The sequence below is a fragment of the Rhinichthys klamathensis genome, unplaced genomic scaffold (assembly GCF_029890125.1).
Source record: "Rhinichthys klamathensis goyatoka isolate OS25496 unplaced genomic scaffold, OSU_Roscu_1.1 h1tg000139l_1, whole genome shotgun sequence".
Classification (NCBI taxonomy): domain Eukaryota; kingdom Metazoa; phylum Chordata; class Actinopteri; order Cypriniformes; family Leuciscidae; genus Rhinichthys; species Rhinichthys klamathensis.
In genome coordinates, this window is record NW_026606674.1 from 990,133 (window position 1) to 1,003,308 (window position 13,176).

At 36.5% G+C, this 13,176-nt stretch overlaps 1 protein-coding gene across 2 annotated transcripts in view; it reads left to right on the forward strand.

Annotated features, from left to right (window-relative positions):
* Positions 1-2,540: 2,540 nt before the first annotated feature.
* Positions 2,541-13,176, forward strand: part of btbd11a (BTB (POZ) domain containing 11a) — a 114,155-nt gene continuing 103,519 nt past the window's right edge. For both annotated transcript variants that reach the window (XM_056257514.1, XM_056257515.1), the window contains exon 1: positions 2,541-3,539. In XM_056257514.1, the coding sequence (XP_056113489.1) occupies positions 2,672-3,539 (868 nt within the window). In that variant the 5' untranslated portion in view covers positions 2,541-2,671. The remainder of the gene's footprint in view (positions 3,540-13,176) is intronic.

Here is a 13,176-nt window from a genome sequence, read left to right on the forward strand (position 1 = left end):
AATATTGAATGATATCAAAAGTCAATTATACGTGCTGTAAAAGTTTAGCCGGGGGAGCTTTTTATCCCAGGTAGCGGGTCAACTTACCCCAGTAGTGGGGTAAGATGGCCTCTTTGAATAATTTTACATTTTGAGCAACTAAATTGCACTTATCGAGTTATGCTTTGTAATAGTCCCTGGTTTGTTTACAACCAACTTTCTTTAAAAAAAAAAAACATTCAGGCACTGAAAGGTCTTTGCTTTCCCAGCATACTCTGCAGATTTAACACATTATATTGTGAACCAAGGATGTGTGCACCTTTGAAGATAATTTGTGTAATTTCAGTCATTTTGTCTTGTGGAGCATGTAATGCAACCATTTATGATCACTCATGTTTGAAAAAATGCTAAATATCTTACAGATTTGGCAAGGACTAAGCTTAAGCATTATAAGCACAGCTATTTAGAAAGCATGATTTGTTATCGAGGGTTGATCATCAGTAAAGAAATACCTGATATGTGTATATTCCAACCCTCTTTCAGTTCAGACCTGCATCAGTGAATAAGCTTTGATGTCCTTTATAGAAGAGCATATGTCTGAGAAGCATAAAAATCAGAGCACCTCATTATGAATTATTTAATGTTACATGTCTGTGTGCACTTTGCATGTAATTCAATATGTTATTACATATGTGTTACACATAAAAGCATGTAATTTTTAGCTCATTTGAACAAGAATAAGTTCAATAATTCTATTTGCCTCACTGGATAATTGAATTTGAAAAGAATTTTCTTTTTTAACTAGTATATCCAAATTCCAAATGTCATATATTTAATCTTTCGTTAAAATTACCACTAACATAATGCTTCCATTTTATTTAAATGGCTGTAAGCATTTTTACATCTCAGTGTGGTGCACCATCGTTTTTCTTTCTATGCAGCATTATTTATGTATGAATTTTGCCATTCCAGTGAAATGGTATCTTGAAAAATTTCTGAATGTGTGAAGTTACTTGTGCAATTTATCGGCAAGCATATAACATTATCCTGGGTATTTGTATAACCAAATTAAACCTTCCAGATGAGGAATGAACCTGGAGATCTAGACTTAATTACACATTTCTTATTCATACTTGTTCTTTTTATCCTGATATAACCATAATGGTTTCTGTTTATCCAGAAGATGGAATTCTTATGTGAGTTATACATAAGAACCATATACATTGTCGCCTTTGTGTTTCCAGGCAACACGCAGTCATGGAAGAACATGTGAAGGAGAAATCTCAATTAAGGACAACCTCTGAATCCCAGCCTGCCCACTGATTTATTCATATGCACAGTGCATATCTAAGGTAATTAAAATATGTAGAATTGATTAACTGAAATAAAAGCACATACAAAGATTGAATGTTGTCAATATCGATGCCATATCGATATACCACCATATTCACAAGCCTTGCTGAATGTCACATACCATCTTTACTGTATACCGGGGTTTGCATGATATTTAGTGATTCAGTAATTTTCTTATATAGTGGTGTTATTTCCTGTTTTTTTACACGTTTGATGTCCTAAATCTTGTATTTTTTGTGAGAATAGAGCAATAATGTAATAGAACAAGTAGTGAGAAGTACAGAATAAAGGATATTTACACAATATCACCTATAGAGGGCGCCAGATACGCAACAATTCTCCACCAATGCACCAAACTCCAAGGCGTTCTCTTTGTGCGTATTAATAATGAACTTGATAAGGAGACAGATTGCAAGGCTTCTCACTTCAAAACAATTAGTTTTTTTGTCACGCCAGAACACTTGCATAGTTAAACACTCAAAGCCTAGACGTGTTTAAACCCATTCTCGTATACCGTGCTTGTTTAGTTCCAGAACTTTTTGATAATTCTGGAATAATTGCTGGAGTTACATTTTAAATGGTTTGAGACAGATGAAAGGTACAGAAGCTGTGCAAGAGATTGCTTTGATCTGCAAATTTCAGAATCATCGCGTAAACATCCTCTGGCTAAAGAGAAGGGTGTCGAGATGGTAAGAAAGAAGAGTGTTTAGAAGCGATTATGGAGTGTCCCTTGTGTGATCATAGTAATAAATATTTATATATGTCCAAATATGCAGATAAATATATTTTTCAATAAAATCTGCTAATTGCTTATATATGTGACGCTAATAATTTTCTATATAGTTTTATTGAAGATGCTACTATTTTAAGACACTATTTGTCTGATTAATTAATATTACTAAATTTATTAATAAACTAAAGCACCCATGTAGTTTTGGAGCCTGTTGATTTGATAATGAGTAATTCTCTTTCTGCATATTCCCTCCTTCCATTAAAGTGATTTATATATACAATCCCTCCCCTATGAGTGTCTATTTGTATAGCTCCTCCCTAAATGAGTGGTTTCGCAGGGAATGATGCAGTGGTTGGTGAAGGCGTTTTGAGCTCTCGAATTACGCACGCAAAGTTGGGAGCAGAGGCGCGCGGTGGAGATATATTTTTTTTCCGGTGACTTACCAAAGACATTAAACGAATTTTGGTAAGCAGATTGGTGTTTGCTCGTGAAATTAGGTGGCAATACATTCCTATATACTGCTCCGAGGAGAGGGCGCGCCACGGGAACGCGCTTTGGGTTTTCTTTAAAATATCAGGCATAAGCCTAACATTATGAGGTGCAGCCATGGCAGGCAAGGGTAAGACAGCGGCGAGGACGCTGGAGGATTTAACGCTCGATTCCGGTTATGGTGGAGCAGCGGATTCCTTCAGGTCGTCCAGCGTGTCGCTCTGTTGCTCGGACACGCATCTTTCGTACGCGCATGGGGGCAACTGCTGGCATCTGACTGAATCCATGCACAGCAGACACAACAGTTTGGACACGGTCAACACCGTCCTGGCGGAAGACACGGAGATCCTGGAGTGCTCGGGCCAGTGCGCTAAACTGCCCGAGCTGGAGGAGGACGTGCCGTGGAGTCTTGGAGAGGTGGAAGGCGCGCTGCGCAAAGACGAGGAGCTGTGCGTGGGGAACGCGTCGCGGGAGATCCTAGCCAAGCTCTCCGCGCTGGTCAGCCGCACGCTGGTGAGGATCGCCCGGGAGGCTCAGCGCCTGAGCCTGCGTTACGCAAGATGCACGAAGCACGAGATCCAGAGCGCCATCAAAATGGTCCTCTCGTGGACCATCTCCGTGAACTGCATCACTGCGGCGCTCAGCGCGCTGTCGCTTTACAACATGAGCACGGGTGATAAGTTCAGCAGGGGCAAAAATGCCCGATGCGGACTCGTCTTCTCCGTAGGGAAGTTCTTCAGGTGGATGGTGGATAGCCGGGTGGCCCTGCGCATCCATGAGCACGCGGCGATCTACCTGTGCGCCTGTATGGAGAGCCTGTTCAGAGAGCTGTTCATCCGTGTGCAGAGGAGCGCGCTGGTGGAGAAGGAGAACGGAGTGCCAAAGTTTTCAGTGGAGTCCCTGGAACAGGCCATAAATAACGATTCGGAGCTGTGGGGTCTCTTGCAGCCGTACCAGCACCTCATTTGTGGCAAGAACGCAAGCGGTAAATGTTTTTATTTTATTTTTTTATACACACTTTTTCGTCTTGCTAATAGTCACACTTAATATTTAGAATGTGCTTTATATTCACATCCTTCTTGTCATTGATTCCTGCTGGTTTTATGATGCAACTACAATTGAAATGCACCTGAACTTAGTCACAAACCTAATTTGAGGTCAGTCAACAGTTGTTCTGTCCATCCACCTCCTACCTGCATCCTTTTTTGAAAGCACTATTGAGAGGGTGTTTCATAATAGTTGCTAGCATAATCAGATCCCTGCACTTCCTCGCTAGCATATTGTGTATGATGATCCATAAATGTGTTCTGCTTCTCTGCAGTACGGTTGACTTATTTATTTCTCAAGATAAATAAGTTCTGTGGGAGGACATGAGTGAGTCCCAGCAGGGTGTTTGTTTTCAGACTTCTTATTCATTTAGACACTGTAACAGGTGCAAACACAACAGGAAGGGCTTCACACTGTTGTGCCGCAGTCCCTTTTTTCCCTCCACCTGTTGAAACAAACTCGTTTTTGGCTTCTGCCATGAGGGGCTTATTTTGATGACATAATCAAGGAGTCTTATTAGTAACATTTAAGGTTGTTATCCATTTCTGAAAGTGATTATCAACTATAGTGAGCGATCAGTTTGGGATTGGTATTTTTTTATGGTTGAGGCAGATTCCAGCAAACCATAAAGATTCCTACTATGAAATTTCACACTTTGCTATTCATGATGCAGCTCCAGTTAACAGTTGTTTTACATCACCACAGGCCACAGGCATGTGCTTTCTCTGGTGTGATGAATGTTGGAGAGTTGACCGAAAGATCTGAAGAATAGAGCTGAATGTCCAGCTTCACATTAACACTGTTTGCATCCGTTCTAGCCACCCTAGTCATTGGTTTGAAAACTGTTATCTTTTTCTCACCTTCATGTCATTCCAAACCCGTATACTTTTATTCCTTCTGTAAAACACAAAAGCAGAAATTTGGGAGAATGTACCAGTTGCTCTTTTCCATTGCAATGAATGGAGACTGAAGTGAACATAGACTTTGACTATACTTGCATTGATAAAAAAAATATATATTTTTCAAATAAAAACAATTCTTTTGAACCTTCTACTCATCAAAAAATCTTGAAGAAATGGGTCACTTTTACATCTTTTTTAAAAGCTTAAAATCTCCAGTTTCCATTTATGGTGCTTTCCCCTGTACAATTTCACCTTTTATGTGCCATGCAAGCTGGCCACCTTTCCAAATGCTGAGCTTTTGGCACCTTTCCTGCAAGGCCTCTTGTGTTTCTTGTAATGTCACTGTGGCTTTATAAGGTTCAATTTTGGAGCAAATTGCTGTTGCTCTTAGGAGCTTTTAGAGTACAGTGATTGCAGCACTGGTTAGTGATCTGCTCTTATATCTCAACCTTATACTATCTTGAAGACATAAGACAGCTCTTTATGCATGAGCATGTCTATGCTTGTAATGCATTACTGATTTGTTGATTGATTGATATATTGGGGTTTCTCCTGTATGATTATCTCATTTTCTCCCTTTACCCTTGTTCTTTTCATTGCCGACTCCCCGCCTGTCTCAAATACGTGAAAGCCTTTTCAACAGTCTATAGTTAACTTGAATAGCGGTTATGGTCAATTTTTCCGTGGCAAACCCAGCAGGGTTGATTATCGACACACGTAACTGACTGACCGTTTTCACAAATAATGCTCTCTTCTTGCAAGAAAGAAGGAGAACAAAGAGACCAAGTTAAAGTGAAAGATGTGGAGGGACAAATTGAAAAAATGACAATGTCAGGAATGGGTGGAGAGAGGTGATGAAGGTGAATAAAATGATACTGAAAGAGAAATGACTTGAGATGAGACGGCGAAATGAGAAAGTTGGAAGAAAATTAGCGTGAAGACACCAATATTAGGATAAAAGAGCAAGAAGGACTGTTGATGGGGTTTTTTTGTGTCACATGTAGGAGGTAAAAAGAGCAGACTGTGAGTCCCAGATAAGCCAAGAAAATGTCATTTTGGTTCTTGATATGAAGGGTTTTGTTGCCTCCCGCGAAATATTGCATCTTTTCAATTTCGTTCGGGAGCACAAGCTTTCCCTCCACATCTTTTATTGATGTATAGCTAATGTCGCTCCTCGATTTTGGTGTAATTTGTTTTTCATGAGTTGCTGACAGCAGTCGTTTCACTTGTTACTTGTCAATATATGCTACATGTCAGTCAGGAAATGTGTCCCTTTAGACACCTGAAAAGTGAGAGGTATAGTTGCACCGCCTAAATGTGCTTGTGAAATGTTGCTTTGGGGTGTTTTGAACTCGAAACCAAAGCAGCAGACGGTCAGCTGGCTCAACTGAAGCTTGTAAAGTCTTTGATGTATCATGTTGAATGTATGGCAGATTTAGGACAGACAGAGCTGTATGTTTTGGAGATTTAAAATGCAGTGAAGAACAGCTGGAGGCCCAACTTATCAACTTACAAAATCTATAAAGTAATCAAAAACATTACTGTTATATGTAGACTAGCGTTCAAAAGGGTCAGTTAATTTTTTGCAACATTTTGGAAAGTCTTTTATTCTCACCAAGGCTGAATTTAAAATGCAGTTAAACAGTAACATTGTGGAATAATTTCCCAATTATATATAATAACTGTTTTCTATTTGAATATACTTTGAAATGTAAATCCATTCCTGTGATGGTAAAGCTGAATTTACAGCATCAATTTAGTCTTCAGTGTCTCATGATCCTTCAGAAATCATTTTATGATATGCTGCTCATGAAACATTTCTTATTATTACCATGCTGAAACAATGTGCTGCTTAATATTTGATTGAAAACCTTGATACATTTTTTAGGATACTTTGATGAATAGAACGTTTAAAAGAATAGCTTTTATTTGAAATTGAAATCCTTTGTAACAATATAAATGTCTTTTACTGTCTCTTTTGATCAAACCAAATCAAATCTGATTCACTGAAAATAATCAAAAGAAGGATTCCGCAATATTCAGTAGAATTGAAAATCACCAAATATTTTGATGGTGCTTTTTTCCCCAAATTCTGTGTTGCATTTTCAATTTCCTGTTTTCTGTTTTAATGGTTTGATTAAATGTTAGTGCAAGAAAGAAATTCATATGAGTTCTGAGTAAATTATCACAATTTTCGATATGAGTGAACTATCCCTTTAAGTTGCTGTGTATTTCTAACAGCACCTGTTTATATGATCAATAAGTTACGACAACATATGTTTTTACAATGCTTTACTCATCAAAATAAGTTAAGCAATTTTCAACTTTTCTTGTAAGTTATACCAGATTCAACTAATTTAAGTCAGTTTAATGCAATTTAAGTTAAATTGACTTAAACATCCAAGTTGATTGTACTTAAATATTCAACTTTTTTTTTTACAGTGTACAGTCAAATGAGAGCAGAACTCCAAAGCTTGTGTTAGTCACGATTCATCCTGTAGTCTGCTCTCACATCATCTCTGTGCTCTGATTGAGCTCGACCCTAACGTGATGTCAAAAATAATTTCCAATTTTGACAATTTAGAAATGTCATGACCTGCCATGTATTTCTGTTCCAGTTACATATTAGTTTGCGTTTAAATCAGCTGCGGATTACTGTTTGTAAGACTTTGGTTACTAGATGCTGGCGTCGTCCACATGACGTATTGGTGGGGTCTGCTTAGTCAGTGTGCATGGTGTGCTGCCCCCTGACCTCTCTGAAGGATTAAACTGTAAGAATGCTGTTCCAGCAGGTGGCTGATGAGTATATTCTGAGCCCACGCTGAGCTCAGGCCAACGGTGAAACACACTTGTCAGCCGTGATTCTCTACAACACTCCTCTTCATGAGGGCTGGAGCACGGACAGCTCGCTGCCAGATTTCTCCCACTCCACACAAGCCTTTGGGGACCGTTTAACTCATTGATACACCTTGCTTTATAATGAACTTTATAATGAACAAAATAATGTGGAATTTTAATATCGGTTACATATCGGTTATCGGACATAACATGAAATGTATTATTGGCGTATCGGCTAGAATACGCCAATAATCAATTTCATGTTATGTCCGATAACCGATATGTAACCGATATTAAAATTCCACATTATTTTGTCTAAATAAATAATAATGAAAAACTTAAATTGCTTTAAAGACTAAAATTATGATGACATAAAATATAAAAATATTATAAAGTACTATCATTTTAAATTTAAATTCATTGCATTAACAGTTATTCAATTATTACCGTTTTTGAAGATTAAAGTTAAGTGAGCATTAGATTACGGCAAAGGTAATCTCAATGTAAAACTAGGGAAAATATATGTTTAAATATTCAATATCGACCAATATTATTAAATATATATATAAAAAGAATTGTCTCATAACCAAAATATTACATTGAATCCATAATTTCAAGTTAGTTCAGATTTAGATGTGACCAAACTTGATGACTGAGTTGTGAATTTGTTCTTGAATTGTTTACTTTTTGATTATTTCATCTTTGAAATAATTGGTTGAAACAAACAGTTACTTATTGGTTGTGGACCATTTGCAAATATAATATAGGCAGCATTATCCTAATGACAGAGGAATCAGCCAATCGGTGACGTGGAGGCACTGCAGTGTTACTTGAACTGGTTTAAATCATTCTCATAATCTCTCATATTTTGTAATATTCTTGTTGTTTTATTTTTATACTGTCAAATTGATGCTTCTTAGGAGGCTCTTGTGTTCAAAAACAGCTAGATGGAGTGAAATCAAATGGAACATGGAAATCAAAAGTTATTTTACACTTGATGCATGGTCTTAAAGAGGACCTATATGCCCTTTTTCTTGATTTTGTTTTTGGGGTCTACTAGAATAGGTTTTCTTGAATGTACGAAAAAATCCATATTATTTTTCACATATTTTACATTATTGCAGAACCTCACTTCCCAAGCTGTCTGTAACGCTCTGTTTAGTTCCAGTCTCGATGAAGCCTTTCCTTCCGAAAAGCACAATGTGCTCTGATTGGTCAGCTGGATCAGTGTATTGTGATTGGTCAATCGCGTCAAGCATGTTTCGGATATCTCACACCTCTTTCTATAACCGGTCATGGCGACAAAACACAACTAAGGCAACTCAATCAGGCCTAGCACCATTTATGTTACGTATGACTTTGGTGGGAATTATTTAAATGAGGAATATTGGGACTTGTACGTTCCTGGAAGAAAACTCAAGACTACAATCGAGAGTTTCAGGGAGTTCAGAAACAGTGCTTACTGATATAGAGAATAACTCCCTTTGGAGTGGACTTCTTGCTTTGTAACTTTACAGACCTTTTCATGCACAAACATCAACATTACACACTAAAGAAAGTAGAAAATGTAAAAGGCAAGGTCCTCTTTAAAAACATAATTGCTGTGGTAGAATGTTAAAAAAAGTGAGCCAAGATGCAGTGGCCAAAGACGGTTGTTAGACGACCAGTCGATCATCCTAACCCATCCCTAATTCCTGGGATTAACCTGATGCTGCTTCATTGAAGGAATTATTTAATGGAGATCTTTGGACATTCCCAAAGGCACTGCAAATCACGTTTGCATGCTACAGGTCTTGTTTTCTGCAGTCACGTTTCAGTCTGTGCACCAATAGAGCATGTATCTGGTTGCAGATTCTCCCTATTGACATGTACGATTATTTTGTTAAATCCTATCCATTTGAAGTCTGCCATTGCAAGCTGTAGGAACTCTGATTCCAAAAGGAAGGTTTCATGGTACAATTAGTTCTTGTGTCCTTGACTGCCTTTTGATGTTAAAGTCCCGTAATCCGTTCAGATGTGTTGATGCAGCCTACATCATAATTGCATAATTACCGAACTGTTCTGAAGTCGCATGTGTTGTTTCCGTGAGAAAGAAAAGCCTTGAGCTGTCGCAGTGTTTATTTATTTTCTTTCTATAGATATGAGGAGCATTTGTTGTTCTCCAGACAGTCATATCCTGATGTTTCTCTGCAATGTTTTCCCGTGTTTAAGATGAGAAGAGGAAGTTAAATGTGTTTGTATTGTGTTAAATTCCATTAAAAATTTTATTGTATTGAAAATATTTTTCTTGATGTGTATGTGTGTGTGTGTGTGTATACATTAGTTTTAAGGCATAAACGTCCTTTTTTGATTTCATAAGGTCTTAAATGTCAACAGTCAAAAATCGTCAGGAATGTTGGTTGGAATAAGTAGATGTTGCGTGCCATACTGTAGAAACAAGACACCACTGTTGCATTTTACAAAATAGTTTAGTTCTGATGAAACCACGGTTTAGTGTTTCACATAATCTTTAAAACATGCCCAGAAGTTCTGCAAGACCCATGCGTCATTTATTTTACATTCCTCTAAGCTTTGCATTATTCAAATGACTGTTACAGTTTCGCCTTAATTTTCAGTCTCTGATTTTGTCGAATCGAATTTCATTAAAATAGACATGGGTCCCATTAGTTAGATGTGGCTCTGTGGGAAGTAAATGAATGACTTTGTTGTCAAAAGCTGCATATTAAAGCATTGCACATCTCTGTGGCTAAACTCGTCTTAAACATCCTCTTGGCTATTTAAGGCTCTGCATTGGATGAACCCCAAAGGCTGTGTGAGATTGTACACAGGTGCATGTTGAAGCATTTTTTTTCATTCTCGAGGTTCATCTGCCTAAATTATCTGGAATTTAGTAACCAAGTATAGCGGTATAGATTCATCTTGCGGCAGTTTTTGTTTAATTTTTATGTTAAACTTAGATGTATGGCTATGGTTTTTAATTCTTAATGGCAGTCAGTTTAAATCTCATCCATGTTTGCTGATGAGTGTTTCCCGAATTCCTCTCAGGACTCTCCCCATCTGTATTTTGCATGCCACTGTTGCTATTGGAATTCAGCAAACGTGTCCCCACCTCACTTGTGATGTAATTCACAGACATTTTCTGCCTCCTTAAAGGGATAGTTCCCCCAAAACTACACTGTCATTCACTCACCTATCGTTCCGAGGCTGTGTGACTTTTATTCTTTTGTGGAACACACAAACAACATTCACTTTCATTGTATGGACAAAACCCCCACAATTTTCAACATATCTTAGTACAGAGTAAATTGTAACTGAATTTTCATTTCTTGGGTGAACTAACCCTTTAAGGCAGTCTATTTTGTAGCACTTTCTAGATAATTTATTGCATTTAATTGCGCATTTTTTTAGGTAAAGTCACGTTTGAGTCAATGTGATGTGAGCCGGGCAAGCCAACAGATAGAATTGTGTAATGCCCCAGTAGTACATGAGTTTTTCAATTTGTTTGGCTTGATTCTTGAGTTCAGATGGGTTGGATTAAGGCATTCAGGTCACCCTAATGAATTCTGGGTTGTGCTCGGAAGAGCAGTGATTTTTCCTTTGAACAGAGTTTAAATGCAGGATGCTATTGATTTGTGGAGAGATTTTTCACCACTGATGTTTGCCGGAAAGACAGGAAACAGTCAGTATTTTCAACTACAAAAACACATTGTTCTGGGCTACAGTTTCAGCGTTTACGTTAGCGATTTACCATTTAAAAAAAAAAAAAAAAAATCTGTCAAGAAAATCTTGAGTCATTTTAAATATTTAATTGTATTTAGAGTGCCAGGTTTTATAGTAATTGCTTTCAGAATAGTTCTTGTAATTTAGCTGATGAATCATTCCCCACTTCAATCCGTAATTTCCTTTGATGGTGATTGTGAATCACAGCGTTTCAGCCTGGAGCTGTTTGACATGATGGCCATCTGGAATGACAAGGAAAAATATTCTCTCAAAAGTGCACTGGATTGCTCAGTTGTGTTCGTTCTATTGAAATGGAACAGCATATTGGAACGATATCGAAGTATTTAAATTTGGGCTGTCACTTGTTTAACATTAAATTGAATTGCATAATATTGTGATTCATTAATTAATCAATACATTTTTGTTGAGAAAAGCATCCAAATGAAATCAATTAAAGACAATATTTGATTTTGGCAGATGAAAACATTGAATCGTAATGCAAGTTTCATTTATTTTATTTCTGTCACTGACCTTCAATCCACATTCAGTTGAGTTCAGTCTGTCCGGATTCATGTTATCTTTTGTAGTCCATTTAATCGTGCATGCGTGCTCAATAAATGCACGTATGGTGGTAAATATTGCGATTCAAGTGTCTTTTGCTCTGGTGACATCAGTGCCTGTGTTGTATACCGTGTCTGCCCTTCTGTCATGCTCATAAAGTTGTAATTAACAGTTTTCAAAAGGCATCCCGTTCTTTTTCTCAGAGTCCTACTAATTACTGTTTTGCTGGCAGTCCCTGGAGAGAAGGGGAGAGTCCACAGAAACTGGCAAAATAATATAGCGTTTTTCATTCGACAGAAGCCAGAAGGAAACAAACGATTAGTCTGACTTGGCAAGATGAGGGTGGGTGGCAGAAGTTTTTTTGGGTGCACTGACAGCAAAACAAGGGTGTTCATCTCCTGTAGGCCTGAAAGATCACATGGTTGACAAACCGGAGAAGGGGGTTAGGGTTGTTATTAGGAAGCAACCTGAATTGAGCTCAAATTTGGGTTGTACACACAAAACCACAACATGTTGGAGCGTGTATGCCACCCATGAAGCCACGACAAGAGATTCACCGTTACTGGCTGACGTGTCATGTCAGGGCTTTGGCAAAGAATTGCTGTTACCGATAATTAATTGTTTCTACTGTTACAACTAAGTACCAAACAAATTAATTAATTAATTTCAAATATTTTGTTTTCATAGTAAATAAATAAACAATATAAGCATAAATTCAGTAATACATAATATATTGGAAATTTAATTTCTTGCTAAAATAATAAATAATTAAATTCTTTATTTGCTTATTTATATATTTCATTTTATGTACGTATTCACTATAATATATCGTAATATTTGTATTTTAATTGCATATATTTTGTTTTTATAGCAAATAAATATACCCAAAATCAGTCAAACACATTTTGTATATATATATATATATATATTCATTATATATATTGTATAATGATTGCACAAAATTAGTTAAATAATAAAAATAAACTAAGCAATTATTTGTTTGTTTGTAGCTATTTTCTTGCTTATTTATTTAGTTTTATATATGCATTTACTATAATACAAACTTGAATATTTGTGTTATAAATATGCATATATTTTTTTTAAATAATAAATATACACAAATTCAGATTTACTATATTATATATTGGACATTTTTATTTAATTATGAATTATAATGATTGCACAAAACAAAAGTAGTTAAAATAAATGATAAATATAAATAAATAAAACATTTAAAATAAAAACAAAACATCTATTTATTTAAGATAATATAATATGCTTGCATTTTCGGTGTTTATTTTTTATAATAAATAAATATAATGCATGCATAAATTAGTAATACATAATACATTGGAAATTGCAATATAAATATTATATAATGAATGTAAAAAAGTAGTTAAAAATAAATATATAAATAAATCATTTTTGTTGTTGTTTTAAATGGTTTAATTGTTTATTTGTTTCTACTTATATGCATTTATCTACTTGTACTTGCTCTGGCTTTAGGGAGCCAACACCCTTATGCCTTTAGGGGGAACAGGTCTGTACCTGTGG